Source organism: Wasmannia auropunctata, unplaced genomic scaffold (assembly GCF_000956235.1).
Source record: "Wasmannia auropunctata unplaced genomic scaffold, wasmannia.A_1.0 LD335176.1, whole genome shotgun sequence".
In the NCBI taxonomy this organism is placed as follows: Eukaryota; Metazoa; Arthropoda; class Insecta; order Hymenoptera; family Formicidae; genus Wasmannia; species Wasmannia auropunctata.
The window spans coordinates 27,938-47,770 of NW_012027714.1; the positions used below are offsets into that span (position 1 = coordinate 27,938).

General features: G+C 38.2%; 1 protein-coding gene across 1 annotated transcript in view; it reads right to left on the minus strand.

Moving 5' to 3' along the window:
• LOC105457661 (fasciclin-3) overlaps positions 1-19,420 on the minus strand; it is a 27,936-nt gene extending 8,516 nt beyond the window's left edge. The window contains exons 1-7 of the mRNA XM_011702458.1: positions 19,338-19,420; positions 18,154-18,506; positions 17,086-17,220; positions 16,431-16,610; positions 15,878-16,062; positions 13,202-13,343; positions 11,013-11,126 (exon numbers count right to left, since the gene is read on the minus strand). Of these exons, the coding sequence (XP_011700760.1) occupies positions 11,013-11,126; positions 13,202-13,343; positions 15,878-16,062; positions 16,431-16,610; positions 17,086-17,220; positions 18,154-18,506; positions 19,338-19,420 (1,192 nt within the window). The remainder of the gene's footprint in view (positions 1-11,012; positions 11,127-13,201; positions 13,344-15,877; positions 16,063-16,430; positions 16,611-17,085; positions 17,221-18,153; positions 18,507-19,337) is intronic.
• Positions 19,421-19,833: the final 413 nt, after the last annotated feature.

A 19,833-nucleotide genomic window follows, 5' to 3' on the forward strand; every position in this document is an offset into this window, starting at 1 on the left:
CCCCCCGAGACAATTCGCTTCGGAGTGCGCGATCAATTCTTTACCATTTATTCTGCTTAACAATCGTATCGTTTCCCCGACGAGAATCACGATGACCCCGGTCGGTCTCGGGACGGCCCTTTTCTTGTAAGTGAAAAACACGAATGCATCCGGAAAAAAACGGCGGAGGAGCGTACGTGCAGAATTCGGAAATGTATGATCGATGAATGGAACATGAGAGAATCCGTCCTTTGGTTCTTACTCGATTTTTCTTTTACGTCGATGCCGACGAGACCTACGTTGTATTTCGTGTGTGTGTGTGTGTGTGTGTGTGTTTATGTGTGTGTGTATGTGTGTGCGTAAATACGTAAGAGTATTAAAAATTGCACGACTGCGTTCGGTGATTGTGTGTGGCTAAGGAAAAGTCACCCGTACAAAAGTACAAACGATACTTATTGTCGAAGGAAACAATAAGAATTTACGACGCTCATCCCGGACGAGGAGGAACTTTTTCTCGTCATGCGCCGCAGAAAGTATTTCCAGTAAATGCGTATAAAATGTCTCTCTGTAGGGTTTGCATCGAAATAAGAGAATATTCTCTTGTTTAAATAAAAATAAAATAGCAAAAGATTACATTAAAATTTGTTGCCATTTTTCGTAACGTTAAATCCTTTGATAACTAAAGCGTTAAAAATAAATAAAATTGTGATTTTTAAATTAGAATCGAATACCATCAGGAAAATTATATATTCTTAATCGTTTACATTTTAATCTACTGAAGTTTCTTCGAAATTATTCATGTCACAATTTCAATTTTCGCTGAAATTTATCGCTTCGGTGCAGCTCGATGCAAACCCCTCAATAATCCCATAGGACGTGTATATCGTTGGATGGAAAATACATTTAATGTACCGCGCTGCCGGCGATATATTCAATATGGAGATGATTCGCGCCGTGAAACATCCTTCGCACAAATTTTTAATACGACAGGTTTCAAAAATTTGATTATCACAATTGTACTTATAAACTCATATCATTCCCCTAGATATGATTCTTAACTTGTACGCACGGCGTTATTAATTATATTTGCCATCTAACAAGTGAAACAGATTGCGTGTGTGTCGTTCAAAAAAAAGGGGGGCAGTTTTATTTACTGAAACTAAAAAGTATGTTTTTTTTATATAAAAATTCCGTAGCTACCTGCATAGCCACTTAAGTGCCGCTCTTACAAATAGCCATGTACATGTATTGTAGAAAATACGCAGAATGAAAACGTTAAAACGTCAAACGGAGACTGTCGGTCGATATATTAATACTGTCTAGTGACGTATGGAGGGATATAATTTGTTTTATCATATATATATATCGTAAGAGTATCATATAAATCTTATTGGCTCGATTATGTTCCGTCAATCGTATGATCCACGGTCGGATTCGAATGCATCTCTCTTGTATTTAAACGCCGCATATAAAATCGCACTTTTTTTTTTTATAAAACGCAATAATTACATATAATTCGTTTCGTAAATGAGTATCTCTCTAAGTGGAATTCATATCTCATAAGGTCGCGTAATAATCGAAAAACGTCGTTAAACGTTTAATCGCTATAACTATATACAGGATGTTTCGTAAGTTACATGAGTCAGAAACGTAAAACTGCACAAAGGCAAAGACCGCGAAAAAATTCCAATTGTTCAGCAGAAACTGTAATTTTCAATGCATGTATTTTGAAATAATCATTTCACTACGTCTTTTGAGTAAATCGATAGACTCCCGTCTACGTACAAACTCGTTAGGACAGGTAGAATAACATTGCACTCTTCTGTTTAAGAACTTACGTAACATTCTGTATACACGCGCAATGATCTTATTGTACTCTATATATATATATGTAACTTGTAAAAAGATCTCTCTTCGATAAAATGTATTTAAGTAAAGCACACAGTAAAACACGTCAGGAATGTTACAATATTCGTAAAAACGTCACAGTACAAAAGACACATTGAATAATAATAGTTTTGCCTAATAATACAAAGACACGCATCTTCGATCTCGAAATTTCGCGAACGTCACTCCTGCTGTACGTTTATATGCTTTCGTCGCGTCTAAGAATATTATACATATGAATGTATACGTTAAAATCTGGAGATTTGTTTGTCGCGTGATGTAAAAATTTCGTAGCGCTAAGATCAGAGCAGGTGCCGTGATAAAAATGTTGAGATAGAAAAAAAATCTCTTTCATCGAGATTCTCGAAAATCAACGCGTTGTTGCGTTACGCATAAAACTAAAAGATTGTGTGATCACAGTATTATGCACGTTTTCCACTAAGATTCATGTTTACAAAAACATTACTAGTAAATTCGAGGGAAATATCTTAAGGAATGTGTTCTTTTGCCTTAGCGATAGTAAACGCACGCACTTATTGTTTCCTGCACGAATATGTCGCTTTCTAAAATCTAAGAAGCTCTAAGGTTTTTTATTTCTATCAGATTAAACGTCAATGGCAGGTTTTTGGTATAAAAAACTGAAAACAAAGAGTCTGATACGAGATCTCAAAATAAAGGTTTGAAATTTAATTTTTAAATATCAAATTTTGACTTTAAATTTTACTGCAAACAAAATTTATACTGGATTATCTCCATTTAATTAAAAAAAAAAAAGTTACGATTCCTTGTTTCTTATTTCCAAAACTTGATTCGAAATTCAAAAATTCAAAGATTCTGCAATTAGCATTAATCAGACAGAAGTAGAACATCCCGCTTCTTACGGATGAAAATAAAGCTCCTTTCAAATGATTTAATACACGTGCAAGTACCTACGTGCGTGCCTGTGCGCGTAATATCCCGTCGTGTATAACAAATGTGTTACGCGCGTGTGTGTGTATGTGTGTGTGAGATGTGTTTTTTATTCTTGTGTTGTTTATAAAAAGTTCGCTCGGCTGCGCAATTTGATTTGTTCCGGTTATCGTGAGGATGCCTATCGTGACTCGGGGACGGCGTGTCCCCGCGAAATTTGTCATAGCTACTTCATAATCATCGCTAAGTCCAGCATGAAAAATCACATGTGTCCAGTGGCGAGCAAATCGCGGCGAAAATCTCCCTATCGCCATCTCTCCGTGTACATCTCGACACTCAGATCCGTAAATAATAATAATAAAAAAAAGAAGAAAAATTCAAGATTCACATCAGATCCACGCGTTACAAAAGAAATGCTAGTTTTTAAATAACAAATATTTTATATAAAATTACATAATACGGTTAGATCAGAGTAATGGTCGACTCAGTTCTCGAAGTCTTAACAGATACCAGTAAATAAGAAATCAAGAACGCATGTACGCGTCTCGGCAAAATCGCGTTTCGTGTCACCTTCGAGATTCTGTTTTAACACGCAAAAAAAAAACAGAAATCTGATTTGCCGAGCAATTTTTGTCCTTACTGGCGATTGATGAGGGGAGATTCGGAACGTCATAGCCGAATATCAATCGACGGATCGAGAACCAAGTTTCCTCGACGCGAACACTTACGGTCGTGCGTACTTAAAGGCCTAACCGGCTGCCGGCAGAGAAAATGAGAAGGCGACGCACGATTAAGAACAGATCTCGTTTCCCCAGTTGAAAATTTCGATAACTTTCGATTCTTATACTGTCGCAACAATTTGACGCGCGCGCACAAGTTTAGGATGGTCTGTGAATATTTTCGCGATCGTCCCTTTGAACGTTTGTAAAGCACGATATATTTGAGAAAATGACGTACGTTGCAAAGACATTAACAGGCAAGTTGTGTCGACAAGAGAGAAAAATAATAATAAAATAATAATTGTAAATAAAAATTGTGAAATAGTAGTTCAGTTTTTCCATTGCAACTTTTAAGGGACAAACTTGTAGCGAAACCTTCAAGAAGTTAAAAAAAATGTATCGTGATGTTCAGAATTTATCGTTTTGCAACTTTTAAGGGACAAAATTGTAGCGAAACCTTCAAGAAGTAAAAAAAAAATGTATCGTGATGTTCAGAATTTATCGTTTTGCTTCACAAATTTACGTCACAAAAGGTCTCATATAACTTTAAATATTTTTCTTCTTATAGTCACTGTTAAAATAAATGTATTAAATATTAACAACTTTTAGCATTGTCAAGGTAGGCAATGCATACAGCTTTTAACCCTCTCATCCTCAAATTACCTTTACATTTTCAAACCACTTTTATATTTATATGCATTAATTGATTACTTATTGGTACAGTGATACAATAGAATACACGTCTTATATATATAATATATATATATATTTCTTTTAATTTTATATAATATAATATATATAATCTCTTCTTCTTTTTTTCTTTCTCTTATATAATCTCTCAAGTCCTTCTAATCCACCGTGTTATACAATTACCCTAGGCATTTCAGAGAATCACATTCAAACAAGTCAATTACACGACGAAGTCGTTTTACGGAAATTTTATATATAACTCTCTAGTTTATGTACTCTTATACACGTAATCTCTTAATGCGGCGGATCTCCCTTACCAGAAATCAAATTTAATACTGGCCCAATTTAATACTGAAAATTACTTATTTTCCGTATTAAAATAAGTAATTCATTATTTCCGGTATTAAATTTTCTGTAAGGGCTTCCGGCTATCGGCGAGAGGGTTTAAAGCTGCTCGCTGTCTAATTCGCACCGTGATGAGAATGGGAGTGAGTGAAATATCGTGACGTATCCGCGCCGGTCACTCGCTCTTACGACGAGTCACCTCTGTTCCGATCGCGACGCTTAACGGAAGTGTCCGCGCGCGTTTCGCGCGCAAAAACGGAAATCACCGGGGGAAACTTGGATCGTTACTGCTAAAGTCCGGCGTGGTGAAGTGCGACAGCTCGGTTTTTCCCGCGTACGAAGGAAAGGTAAAGAGTGAGAGATAAAGAGAGAAAGAGAGAGGAAACGAGGCGAGAGGAATGCGTCCCTTCTCATGTCTTTTTTTTCTTCCTCTTTCTCTCTCTCCCTTTAGACGGGCGTGTCCGTTTTCTCATCCTTCTTAGTGTCTTTGACGTCCGTACGGCCGTTCACGTATTCGGTGCTCGTGTGTATCGGGTTCTCTTGGCCACCCTGCGGCACCTTCTCGTCGATGATACGCGGGTCCTCGTGATCCTCGTCGTCCTCGTCGCCGGGCGTGATGTGCGCCTCGCTTCCGGTGCCGACGTCACCCGCAGTCTCCTCGTCGCCGCGACGCCTCGCTGCAACAAGCAACGCCACGATCGGTCAAGGCAAATGCGTGGGGGGGAAGGGGGGTACTCTATCTCTTTCTCTTCTTTTCTTTTCCCCCTTTTTTTCTCCTCCTCCTCCACTTTTTCTCTCTGCGAGTGCGAGAGAAAAAGCGCGCGCCTCGCGAGAGAGAGCGCGAGATCGCCGTTTTCGCGTCGGAGGAGCGCCGTTTATCTTGTCAACGAATCGATATTGTCCCGGGGTTGTCTATCTGTCGCGCGACGTCTTCTTGCGTATATCCCGTAAAGCTAAGCGAATATTTTGTTCCTGCAGCGCGAGCCGTAATTTATATCCCGCTATAAAAATATCTCCCGGACGGTCGTAGCGTCGTCGGTGAAGCTACTCGCGATCAGAGAGACCGGCGGGCACAAGACGGTAAGCTCGTAACATTAATCTTTAACGTTCAATTCGCACGCGCGCGTATCGAAATTTCAAGCTTCGACATCCCCTCGACATCTGTTAATTCTAATTGAATGAGAAAACTCGATTATTAGAGGATCATTACATCGCGCGTATATACGGCCGTCCGTACTTTTCTATAATAAAGTATTTAAATGCGCGTTTAACGCGAAAAAGTCTCTAATATTCATCACGCGCGATTAATGGTAACAACTCGCGATGTAACATATATGTGCACGAGTGTAGCTGCACAGTTATTACACCGTATTGCGTCTGGTGTATTATTCATAACAGACACGCGGTACTTTTCGAAGCGTATCGCGGAGTGTGTACACGGTGTAGATGTCGATGTGCCCGTGGTGAAAAAGGCATTTGTTGTATCTAATTGTTCTATTGCTACTGAGATGAGACATTCAGTTTGCTATCGCTCTCGTGCGTTACATAAATATATATAGAAAGAACGAAAAATATATATGTATAGAATGAACGAATTACACGACTGTTAAAAAAATATATATATATGTATATATACTGTAACATTCACAGGCATGATCAATCGCACTAATATATAAATCTCGATCCAAGCAAGATAAATCCGAGGTAATTGAGAGGTACATCATCGCGTCTCTCGACGTCGAATGAGCAAATACAGCAAAGGAGGATACACACTCAATCTGCGCACGAGGGGGAAATGTAGATAAACAGCGAGGAGTTTCTGAGGTGACAAACATGCTTGTACGATCAGAATCGAGGGGATGAGCGAGAGAAGGGGAAAAATCGCAGTTCCAATTGTAACAAAAAAAAAAAGACGCCGACGGGCTAAACGGGCGACGAGCGGTGTCAGAAAAGCACGCGGAGGGTAACTGCTATCGGGCGGACCGATCGTTTTCTGCCCAGGAACAATTTCACCGCACTTGCCTTTGCCGATTGCCTTTATCGTTGCTTGTTGCGAGAAAGAAAAGAAAAGGAACGCTATATACGGTATGTTTCTCGCGTTCAGCGGCTCGCAGCGTGTTCGCACCATTCGATTTTCGAACGGTATCGCAGCTTTTTATTAACATGATATCCTTGCCACAGATTTTGCAAGCGGTACTATTGTATCCATAAGTGCAGTGAAATAAATAATAATACATATTATTACTGATTTCGTATGTAATGTAACAGTACTTTTGCAATGTACTTAAGCGAGGAGAATATGATTGTAAGCCGATACCGGACGAAATCGAAACGAATATTTACAAAACGACATGCTAACGAAATCACAGTAGTGTAAACAGGCTGTAAGGCACGCATGAGAGACGTACAGTGGATCATAAAGAGGTTGCAACACTTTTCATTTTGATGGGCTTTGGAGCGCAATAATATTTCGAGTATATACTGCGAATCACAGCCTCTAGCCGAGAGGCAGTACACCGATCATGATTCGCATTCGCGAAATATTGGTAACATTTCAAAATCCATCAAAATAAAAAAGTATTACAATTTTTCTGTGACCCATCATACAAGATAATCGCGTTGCAATAAATATGCTTAAATTATCATTAATTATTAGCTATACGGAGCAGATAATATTGACATGCAGATGACGTGACTGTATATAGAATGCGATTCAGGTAGGGAATAATAGCCATCGATTTTTAACATCGATGACGGAAATCATGGTCAAATCTTATTCCACAAGAAAAAAAAAACTGGAAATATATGGCTTAATCACGTATATGAAAACATACTTTTAATTTTATACCTCAAGAATCCGTCAGAAATAAAATATATGGATTAATTAGCAAATATTTTCTTCGCATTTCATATAAAAGAAATTAAATAAATTGTGTGTAATCGCAGAATGACTATTATTCCTAACTCCGATAATACGCGCGTATTAATTCGATCCCTATACGCTCTTTGCTTACCGCCGCCTCGTTTATCAACACGCAACGCGAACGATTGTTCGGAGCGATTGTTCAGTTGGATGAAGATACGCGGGAGTATCCGTACATGCCGTAATTTACTCTATGCAGTTCAGGGCTTATCGGAATATTTAAATGGCATTCCTGATAAAATAATTAAACGCGGGGGTGAAATATCGGGAGAACGATTTTAACGTCTCGGGCATTTTTAATTGCCCGAAAATAGTGCCGGCCGTAAAAGTTTCGCCGGTTAAACTCCGCGGTACTCCGCGGTTTTTCCGTCGGAATCCCCGATACCGCGAATACGCGCGGCGGATACGTTGATGCTGTTTCGTTCCTCACGGGCCGTAAATTAGGCCGCGCGCGATACTGTGGGAGGGGTGACGGTAGTTTTAGAGCTCCGAAACGTTTCTCGATTTAAGAAAAGTAAATTCTCGAAACTGCCAAACGCGCGCTAAGGCCGTCGTGGCTTCAATCGGTTTCCATTACCAAAAATGTACTTTCATGCTTGGTGAAAAATACTCCTATCTCTGGATTTATTCCGGGTGTCATATTTATCGTGCGCGCGCGTCTGCTCGAGTCTCCTCTTCTTAAATGCAGGCAAGATATAGCAGGTTAGCGGCTCCATGCCAAAAGTATAGCCGTAAAAACAACGCGGAGAGGGAAGAAGAAATCGGGCAAAAATCGTGCGCGTCGCACAGCCTCGAACTCGGCCAAACGAAAGCGAGAATGCAGCGCGCGGAGGATGCGTGATCGATTAATCGGAGGAGAAACAGGGAGAGAGGGGAGAGGGGGGTGGGATATTTATCGGCGATATAAAACGCAAAGCCATAAATCGATAAAACGGCTCGGGTATCGACACGTGCCAAATAAAAATGATGGTGCGGCGTAAAAATTTGAGAACACGTCAGGGAGGTCTTGCGAGACGAGAGAGCGCGCAAGGAGAGCAGGAGCGAAAAGTGTATTAAATTTGAAGGAGGGGGGGAGGGAAGGGAAGGATAGGGTCTACCACTTAAACGAGTAGACGTGGCCGTGGTCGTCGATAAGACCGGCGCTGAAGATGATGGCGCCTGAGAACGAGAGAGAGAGAGAGAGAGAGAGAGAGAGAGAGAGAAAGAAAGAGAGCTAGGGTTTCGTGAGGAGGCTGATAAAAATGATCGCGGAGAAAAAGAGGTGACGAACGAGCGGACGGGTCGATGATGAACGAGAACGAGCATTGTTTCAGAGAATGGGCGGCGAGAGGGGGTTGCGAGAGCGGGGGGGGGGGCGAGTTTGAGAGAGAGAAGGTTGTTTCGCCCTGCCTGAGGTGACTTACCCCTGGACAGTGTCATGCCTAGAGTACGGAATCGCAAGGTAATCGTTGGCGTATCTCCGTATTCTTTACTTGGCCCGACTCGCATGCTGTCCTATATCAGCGTAGCGGCACAACACATAAGACATTTGTACACGTTCAGATATAAAGAGTATACTTATATATTTATATATGTATATCGTATTACGTACTTATATAATATATCTATCTATATATATATATATTAAAGGTATAACGGTGAACAGCGTTACAGTTGCTCCGGAGCGTATACTAATTAAACCCAGTTATATACGTTTCTACTGCACGCGCATACTGGTGCTACCGCTGTGATAATTACCCTCGCGTTTAGGCTAATCGCATACTGCAGACAATTGCGATCCACGCGATCGTATAGCGCAACGCTAACGGAAACAATAGTAATTAACTATGTGGTAATAAAGTAACAACAACACAGCGACAACAACAACCATAACAAGTAAAGTGACGAGTGGCACATAAGTTTTGTTGCATCGCAATTCTCTCTCTCGATTTTCACGTCGACGAGCAATTTTCGCGTCGTTCCGTTTCCGATATATCGTATATCCTTTTCTCCAGACATCCCCGAATGCCGAGGATTTTGTCTTCGTCATTTATATTGCACCTACCAGTCGGATATCGTAGGTACGTGAAGCTTCAGAAATTTTTCTCGTGAATTATGTACGTCCGCGAGACAAACGAAGACGAGCTTTTACTGTACGTTTGTCACATTTGTCGAGTATAAGTTTCATGGCGCATTCAATTTCGTTTATAGATATTTGGCCTGTACAATACTGGTTAAAAAAGAAAAGACAGAAAATTAGAAGAAATTTGTTAAAGTTTAAATACGAAAAATTTTGGTCGTGAACACGCCCTAAAACCAACTGCTAGAGACAAAACAATGAATAACTTGACTAATAGCTTATATAACGCCATATTTTGCTGCAGTTTTAGATAAATAATTTTTAAACGAGTAAGTGGATCCAAATAAATTTTTGCACAAATTTTTATTAATTAATTACTACACGAAAAAAACGTTTGTTGAAAAGTTTAAAAATTTTGCTAGAAATAGATCTGAAAATAATTTTTTGTTGAATCATCAAAATAATTTGTTGGAATGTTAAAACTGCATTGCTATTAAAACGTTTTGATATTTTAGCAATCACTTTGACTTTCACACAAAATTATTTTGATCATTGAACAAAAATTATTTTCAGATCTGGTTTCAGCAAAATTGTTCTTTCCGTGAATTTGTAAAAAAATTTGATTTAATTCGTAACGCTTCCTCACATTTGCAAATAAGTACTATAAAACGCGATTTTACATAAGAATCAAAAAAACAAAAAATTAAATAACCTTTAAATAAGAGAATTGTGATCGAATTTTACACAGATGCTCAGACATAATATATAATTAATAAAACAATCTATAAAATTTTGGATAATGTATGAAATATATGTATATATCGTTAAATAATTAAATTAAGACTAAATTAACATTAAAGCTACAAATATTATAAAAATCACAACTGCAAATTACAATGACCTTTCACGCCTGCTTATTCGTATCAACATCCTATGATTTTCTTATCAAATCTGGACATATTTATTCTATTGCGACGTACGAGTTTTCTTCCATCTAACATTGAATTTATTTTTCATCAATATTTATCTATCTATTTTAGAGTTACTTTTAATAATTATTAATAAATTTTGAAAATTTAGTCAGAATTCCGAGAGTAGAAGATATATAAAAGAAGTAAGAACGAAACGAACTATTTGCTAAAAAAAAAAAAATTCACATTTTCTCAGCTCCGCTACCCTATCTTTCCCGACTCGTCTTTCGTATAATTGGCTGTATACAAATCCCGATAACTTTAATGAGCCCGCGTTTATGCCAAGAAGTTACTCGCCCTGTGCAAACGACGTCTTTTACTCAAAATTTTACGTGGTACTTCCGTCTTTACACGGTGTTTGCATTCCCGACCCCGTTTCCCGACTGCGACCAAATCGTTAGGGAGCACGAAAGAAAAATAGTAAGGCTGACATGTATATACGTAAATATATATATAATACGTAGCATGTATAATCTAAAGAGGGTCTTTTTTTTGTATCGAATATCTATAACATTTCTAAATTGACTCACCTGCAAAGCACCAGCGGCCGGTCGCGCGTGCAAAGATTACGAGGAAAATAATGAGTACGAGCACCAGAACGCCCACGACAATACCGATGATAGATCCAGCGTCCAAATCAACGCCTGCAAATCGCAGAGAAAAAAATGCCTCTGGTTATCGTAATTCTTGTGTGATACCTGATGCTACATTAATATATGCCTTGGATCGGTAAACAATTGATAGAATCTTCTGGTAAAAGAGTAAAATGAACGAAATAAGACACATGAAACATTTGAGATTGAAATTTCCAAGCGTTAAAACAACAACAAATAATTTTCATCTGCAGCAATGGAATGTTTGTCCATGATAAAGCAGACTACACGCTAAGTGCTAAAAAGCATTCTATAAATTGTTTATAGAACCTTTTTACAATTTTTGAAAACTTTTAATTGTATTTTTAATTAGAATTTTGAGATTTATTGATGGCAATAATTGAATAAAGAATTCTTCAATATTTTCAGTTCCAAGATATTAACATATAAATAATATACAATTGATGACTCTCACCCCGCAAATTTATTAAATACTTCGTAAATAATCGTGTTATTATATAAAATATTTTCGCAATTTTAGTTTACTAATTTTAATTTATTAATATATTATTTTATCAATATTATCCAAAATATCAAGGCGCGTCAATAATTTTCAAATAGCCCCAACGAAATCGCATTTTTTTAATTAACTTCAAGTAAATTTTATATTCCTCATAAAATTTTTATGTTAAAAGTTAGAAACTTAAAAAAAATCTTACACTTTTGCTAAGAGAAATATTTTATTCTAAATTCGACAAATAATTATAATCTATTAAGATTGCAAGTTGTAAAACATCTTGTATGATTTGTACAGTGAAGTAAATAACGATTATAGTGCGACATCATGTACGCGTATTTAATCACACAGCGTTTCGTGCGATCCGATCCGATTCACGTTGACGGAATCAAGACTGTTTCGCGGTCGTGCACCGTTGAAATTGGTAAATTACTCGTCGCTCGATCAATGTCAACGTGTTTCTCTCGTGATCGACGTATATTACGCTCTTAGTCAAATAGCGGTTATTAATTTCCCGGCGTGATCATCTCCCCCCGGTCTTTTACCCGTCGCGGTGAGAATCGCTGGTTCACGGAAACGCCGTGCGCGCATTTTACGTGACTACACAGACTACTTACGTATAGTAATTTGAAAAAATGACATTACCTAGTGCGTGCATGTGTTCGGAGAGCTTACCATAGAGGTTACTGAGCGGTCCTGCGTGAGCATGCGGTGAAGGATCGATATGGTTAGACACGCACATAAACATAAATGGTACGTATTTTCAAAGGCGCGCGCGAGTGTGTGTATGTGTGTTTTTATGTGTGATGATCGGTGGATGGTCATCTCGTGGCGATTACGGCTATCGATAGCCGCGATTTTACGTGCGAGATCGCGGTGGCATGATGATTATGATCGTGATGTTAGTAGTGGGTGATCAGTGGACAGCGAAGTGTGTGTGAACGCTGGTTGAATCAGGCAATCAATGAAAAAAAAATGTGTGAAAAGCGTGTGTGTGGTGATCTATTGATTGCTCGCGTGTTACCTATCATCCGCTTGCGTGTATCGAGACCCGAGAATGTGATTCAATTTGAGCAAGGCATATATTTGTAAAAAAAAAAAAATATCCCGTGATGTTACGTCAAATTTAAAAATTTCAAATTTAATAAATTGAATTTAATTCTTTTCAAAATTGAGATAAAATCATTCGAGAAATTCTCGGCGAGTTTGACTTAAATGTAAAAAAAAAAGATTGATAAAGTTAGATCTCTTAATTAAATTTTTAAGAAAATACTAAATTGCTTTAAATAAGTTTAATTAATTTGATTTAATTAGTTATTACAAGACGGATAATAATTTCCATTAAATTCTCTATAGAAATGTCTTTGTATTTCACGAAACGATCTCTGGTCGCTGAATAATTCAAAATATATTATAAGAATTGTTCCCATTAAATAAATAATTAATTAAACTGTTGGAAACATTATACACGTTCTTGTGCCGTCAGTTCACCACGGGTGCACGCCAATTATTTTCGATATGTACAAGATCCGTATTTCTAGGTGCACGGTGTGACGACGCTTTCAATAGGAGAAGAACTTACGTAAATCGGATTTGTCGAATAACTTACCCGCCGGTTCTGAGGATGTCGACAAAACGACATGATAGTTATACGATCCCTCACTGTTGGTCGCCTCCAACACGTACTGCTTTTCCGTGTCGGATTTCTGTACGCTGTCGATCGTCAGAATTACGCTCCATGCTCCTCTCCCCTGTAAAACGTGTTGCTTCGTGTTACGGACGTACATCAATCCGAGCGATCCCTCCGCGCTCTTAATTTTCCACGCTCCATCGTTCATTAATTACATCCTTTAATTAAGCCCTTTAAAGTGTCGCCGCGCGCGCGCACGCGAAGGTACGTCCACTATAAATTATTCGGGAGCTTTCGCCATTAATCTAACAACAGTTTTTTGCGCAATCTTTGTAATCCATATATTAAAAAGGAGTAAATTGATAATTATAGCGCTCGACTCGAGGAAAGAGAGAAAGGAACAAAGGATAAAGAAACAAGAATAAATAAAGAATAACTAAATTCTGTGTTCTTAATCAAACTTATCTAATTTAAAAAAAAAAAATTTTTTTCTTACAACCTTTTAGTTGAATGAACTATGAGTTTCTTCTTCAATGAATTTAATTTCTATCGCGTATTTTCATCTCTGCTACTTTCTACAATAAAAATAATTCCCATTTTTTTTATCTTTTAGAAATTCTATCAATCTTTATTAAACTTTTTTGCTTTGTTCCCGCGCAGTTTTCTAATCGAAGAAAAATCCATTTGGCAGATCTCGATATCGGAGCGTCGGGCGTTGTTCTCGGGGCGCTATTATAGAAACGAAAGCGATATGCCGAGCCTTCCCGAGAGCTCTCGCTCCTCTCCGTCCGCTCCGGGCTCGCCGTTAGTAATTGCGTTTTCAGAACTGGAAGCTGATTCGTATTCGTCGATGGCGCTCGGCACGTCGCGGCGCTCGGCCGGCCTGATGCCGTTCGGTAATCCGCTGCAAGTTGCTTGCAGACTTGCGAGGGACCCGCGCGCAGCAAGCCTATTTGAAAGCCATTCATACGGAGCGCCCGGGTTGCCGAATAGCGCGCCGGCAGCGGCTTTTATTGGTTCTGGCACACGCTGCCGTTGTCTAGAACGTTACGCTCGCCTCGCGCAAGTGTGCCCGCTCGCTCCCGGAAAGTTTGAGCTCCCTCGAATCGCGAGTTCCCCGACGAAATCATCGGACGCCATTGAGATCTCTCACTCTCCCTCGATCGTGGAATAACCCGCGTCATTGAATGCACACTCGGTCGGCTTGCCGCGCGCGTGCCGCTCGATTAACGCCCCCCCCCGCTCCCTCGATCCTCCCTCTCGCGCTCGCCCTATTTGTGCCCGGAAGTTCGCCAGCTTTCCGCGACCTTCCGCCGCGCATGTATACCCGAGCAGCTGGCGCCCGACGATAAAATTCCCGATTTTACGTAAGTATTAGACCGAAGGAAAAAAAATGAAATAAAGGGAGGGAGGGAGGGAGGGAGGGGGAAGGAAGGAAGGAAGTTGGAACGCATTTCGACCATTTGCATTCTTTTGTAACATGAGAGATTTTCTTCCCTCAAGAACAAATCTAATTCTGAATGGTATCCAAGGAACGTTTGAAATTTAAGTTCGGTAACATGGTTGAATGTTTAAGTTTCGCAAAACTTTTTTTTTACTTCCATCCGTTTTTTCACCCCTCCCTGTCAAACTGATTTAATAAATGGCTTCGGAGCGACGGAAACGCGGCCGCGGTGTATTCGGGAGCGACGAACGACTCGCGCGTTGTTCGCCTATACCCTCTTCCCCGTCCGTCCCGAACTAATTAAAAAGCGCAAGTTGCAAGATCGGCAAATCCATTTAAACCTTAACTACAGCTACGGGATGAACAAACCGCCTCTCTTGCTAACGAAACAATGGGGCCGGGGAACAAACGCCTGCCGAGGACCTCCGCGCGCGGGATCCGCGCGGCTACCCGATCGATTCGCCGTGTCTGAATTCAATGGAATTTCATTACGGCGCTGCACTCCGGCGCGCGCTGTCACACAGGTGCATGGAGAATGCATCGGGCGAATCGGTAAATCGAGGCCCGCCGCCCACGCCGTTGCCGCCGCCGCCGCCGCCGCGTCGCGTCGCGTCGCAGCGCAATATTGGATTTCTGTTTCATTTGCCTCCGCCAATCCGGGTCGCTCTTCCCCTTTTCATCGCCAATTATTTCTTGGGCTCGCGCGCGCATTTCTTCTCCCTTACGTTTTATCTGTGTCACCGAAGAGAATGGCTCGAGAGTCTCTAAACGAATCACCGACCGCCGACATCTCCGACGCGTTTCTGCTCAACGTTCCGCTAAATCGAGTCGCCAAACGCACTGTCTATCTCGTTACGACACATCGCGGCGGCGCATCGCTTTAACGGGATGAAACGTAGAGATCAATATGGATGTTCTTTTGAGAGAATTTAGAAATTATATCTTTTTAACAAAGTCTCAATCATCGATTATTTGAAAATGACTTAAAATAACAAGCATTTTTTCTTGACGTTTCTAATTTAAGATCACGAATAAATGTTTCTCTTTTCCTTCGATTAAAGACGTTTAATATTAAAAATATAAAAATAATAAAACAAAAAATACATTTTTATTCCAGATCGTAAGGTTTTATCGAAGAGTATGTGTAATTATAAATATTTCAAAGAATGCGTATGTAACTCTTTTATAAATTCAAAGAAAATAAAACTTACCAAATCGACGGCGGTTGAAGTTTCTAATCGATTACTCTCGTCGGGACGACCTTCGTCAATTTTTTCATCGTTCACTTTCCATGTAAATCGCGGCCTGGGATTTGCATAAACAGTAACATTGATGATTCCCTGTCTGCCAATTACGTATCCGAATCTTTCAAAAGTTGCTTGTGGCTGTGGTGGAACTAAAAAGGCAAACACAACTCTCTTTAAAAATCTAGGATTTTAAAGGTAAAAGAGACAATATGTCTACAAGATGTAATGATTTTTATAAAAAACATTAAACGATTGTTGATTCAAATTCATTAACATGAAAATTAATTTGAGTTAATTATTATTTCATTATTGAATAGGTACACAAGAAAATTTCATTAGCTATTAAAAATTAATATTAGAAAAAGTCATAAGTTCTTAAGGTGTAAAGCAGAATGAAGAAAAAAAAACAGATGTATTGATAAAATAAAAAAGTAACTTGATATAAAACAGACTCTTTAAAAATGTAAAGCGGATGTTAATGGGTGTGAAACTGTTTTGTATTACCACGGTAACTTACAGTATACTTCGATTCTCACAACCTTTTCTATGGGCTTCTCAAGGGCGATGTGGTTGGCTATGCATTTTAACATCTTGCCGTTATCTGTCCAATCTAAACTACGTGAAGCGTTTTGCATTGACGAGTCGTCCATATTCGTGCCGTAAAAGGTGTACCTCTCCTCGCTAATCGGCTCGTCATCTAAATGTTCAGAACAAGAGTAATTTCATTTTTCTCTATTATTTATACTATATTGTCCTTATCTATATTTTATACTTTATTTAATTAATTGTATATTACGGATAGAGGGAATACTAATATATTATTAATCTCATCTTTTAAAAATTAATGAACATGTTATTAATCTAAAGATGTGTAAACACGGTCATTGCGATATTTGCTTATGTTTAAAATATTTCAATGCTCTCCTTCATCAAATTTTCGAATTTTCTCATCGTTTAATCTTGAAAAATCAATCTTAGTTTATCTATTAAACAAATGATTGAAATATCTTAATTGGGTACATTAATTGGCTAAATTAAATTTTTTTAAATCATTTTCTCATTTCAATTTCTGCAAATCTTTGTTATAAGATCCGGAAGTTGGAAAAAAGTACGTGTTTCTCTCTCTCTCTCTCTCGCTCTCTTTAGAGTAATAAAATAATAAATATACTAACCAAGAAACAGGGACACATTCGCTGCTGGCCGTCCAGATGGAGCGATGCAGCTGACTTCCATTTTCTCACCCTTTCTGTATTTGTTTACGCCAATACTTCCACGATTCATCATAATTTCGAGGTTTCCAGGTGGTCCTGAGAAAATTTAAAGTAAGAATTCCTCTTTAGTTCGCTGCATTGGTAACACCACGTCGGTCAGATATGTACAACTCGAATTAGAAAACAACACAAACTGCAACATTTTCTGTATTTTATTATTTTCATCATTTTGTTATCCGAATCTGAGACGGTGACTTAAATTTAACTTTTTCGACGACGATGTTTCTCTACGTTAAAATAACAGGGGCAGATTCTCCTAAGATATTCATGAATCTCGCCATTTATCTTTATCGGGTTCATCTTAAACGGTAATTTTGCTCGAGGCGCTTATTTCAGTCTCCGTAAGCAATTTCCTTAAGGAAGATTAATTACTTTTCGAATACAGCTATAGCGACTGGAACAAGCGTTAGCTTATTTTTTTTGCTTCTTGCTCTAATTAATGCTTCTCTTTTCATTGTAACCTCTTTGTCAAAAGGTATTCTATTTCCTCTTTATTTATTATTTCACACTACATATAATACCACTACAATTACACTCACTTTTAATTGCTATGAGTTCATATGTAATATACATATACAAGCAATTGTCCACGTGATTGGAAATTAAAAACAAAAATTAAAAATCAATATATCATTGAACTCGTAGATAAAGTACATATCAAAATAATTGAATTTATGTGATTTTTTGAATAAAATAATTATACGTCAAGTAACAAATAAATGAAATTAGGTGCTAATCTTTGAAAAAACAATTTTAAAATAATATTTGTACGTAGAAAAAGAAATATATACAATTACTTTTATCTCTTTAAATGACTTTACAGCGTATTTAGCTTGGGAACACACGGGTATCTTCTCACAAGTAAAAACACAATTTAAAAATACGTACAGTCCGGTATGTCAAGTTTATATTTAACGATTTTTGAGTTAAAAAAATCTCGTCGAATCGAGGCAGAAGGTGAGTACTCACTCGCGACGACAATCTTGAGAGAAGCAGTTGCCTCTTGCCGGGTGCCAACGGGCGTCAGGAAGCATTTGAAGGTGCCATCGTGAGTTTCCTTCACATTAGCGATACGGATGCCGCACTGGCCTTGCCGCAATCCGTTGCCGTAATACTCAATGCCAGCTTCCGGCGGTTCTCCCGGGTTTAGCACCTGGCTAATCTCGCCAGGCACCTCTACGCGGCAAAATTTAATCGGTTGTGGGGCGGTGCAGAGAATCTGCAGGCTCTCGCCGACTCGCACGGCCATCTCTCCTTTTGGCTCGATGTCAATGATATTTAACTTTGCTGAAAACAGACGAACGTACGAGATTAATAATAGGCTCGATCACAAATAAATCGCGCGAGTCTATATTCAAAGTCGCACATCAAAGTATAAATATAATACAATACAATACCAGAACTCGTTGAAAACTATTTTGGATGTTTTATAAAGGGTAGATAACGTTTTATTATTCTATAATTATTTCATGTTTTGAGATAAGTTTTTCCGAAGTAATAGATATTTCTACGCTAAAATTATTCTTATCGTGTATATTAAATATTAAGTAATTTAAATTAAACTTTTATCAGGTTACTTTAAATTACATTTAGTCCAAGGAAGCCACGCGGATAACTTTCACGTTCTACAGCATTATTCAATTAGTTTTGGTATTTATGCAATATCATTAAAACATCATCAAAATACGTTCTTATATATTTAATATCTATATGCGTCTCAAGCCCGTATCAGACTAAAGATTGAGATTGAGATTGAATTGGGATTCAACCAATCAGAAAAGAGAAAACTAATCTCAAATTTAGTGAACTTTATTTTGATTGGTCAAATTCTATTCCAATCTCAATCTCAATTTTTAGTCTGATACGGGCTTTAAGATATTTGAGTTGAATTAAATTTGTTGCGTAAAGTGCAATGTTATATATAAGTTATAAAAAAAAATAAATAAATAAAAACAAAGAGAAGAAAAAAAAGGAAATGTTTTAAGCAGGTTTTAAGGAGCAGCCTCTTTGCGGGAATCTCAATAAAAAATCGAGAGGGTAATTCGCACGGGCATGGGCGAAAATGCCGCTACGAAGATTTACGAGACAAAAAGAAAAGTTGATTAAATCCCCATCTGCACTACCTCTATCACTCTTGTGTATCTTTCTTATACCAACGTGATCTACAATGGGAAGGGATGTAGCCGACTTTTTTCCTCTCCCTATCCGCTCTTTCGTCACTAAACTCACTCGACATGCTGGCATTTACTATTAATCCTTATATTGCACGATGACTTCGATATAAGGCTGTGCTTCTTGTTTTGTTAATTGTTAGTGTTGTAAAATGAAATAAAGAAGGAGACTAGGAGACTCCAACTTTCAAATAGGAGATTCCAATTTTTTTAATCCAAATAGAGAGTACAATAATAAATATATAAAAATATGTAAAATAAATTATATTAAAATAGAGGGAAAGAGGGGAGAGAAATGTACACGATGCGTAAAATACGTAAAATAATTAAATATATTCCAACAATTATATATAAATAATATTTTAATATTTATGTGTGTGCATTAAAATATGCGTAAAGTATGAATGCTATGTGTACAAATGTATAATATATAATATAAAATGTAATATATATATATAAGAATATAGTATATGCATAT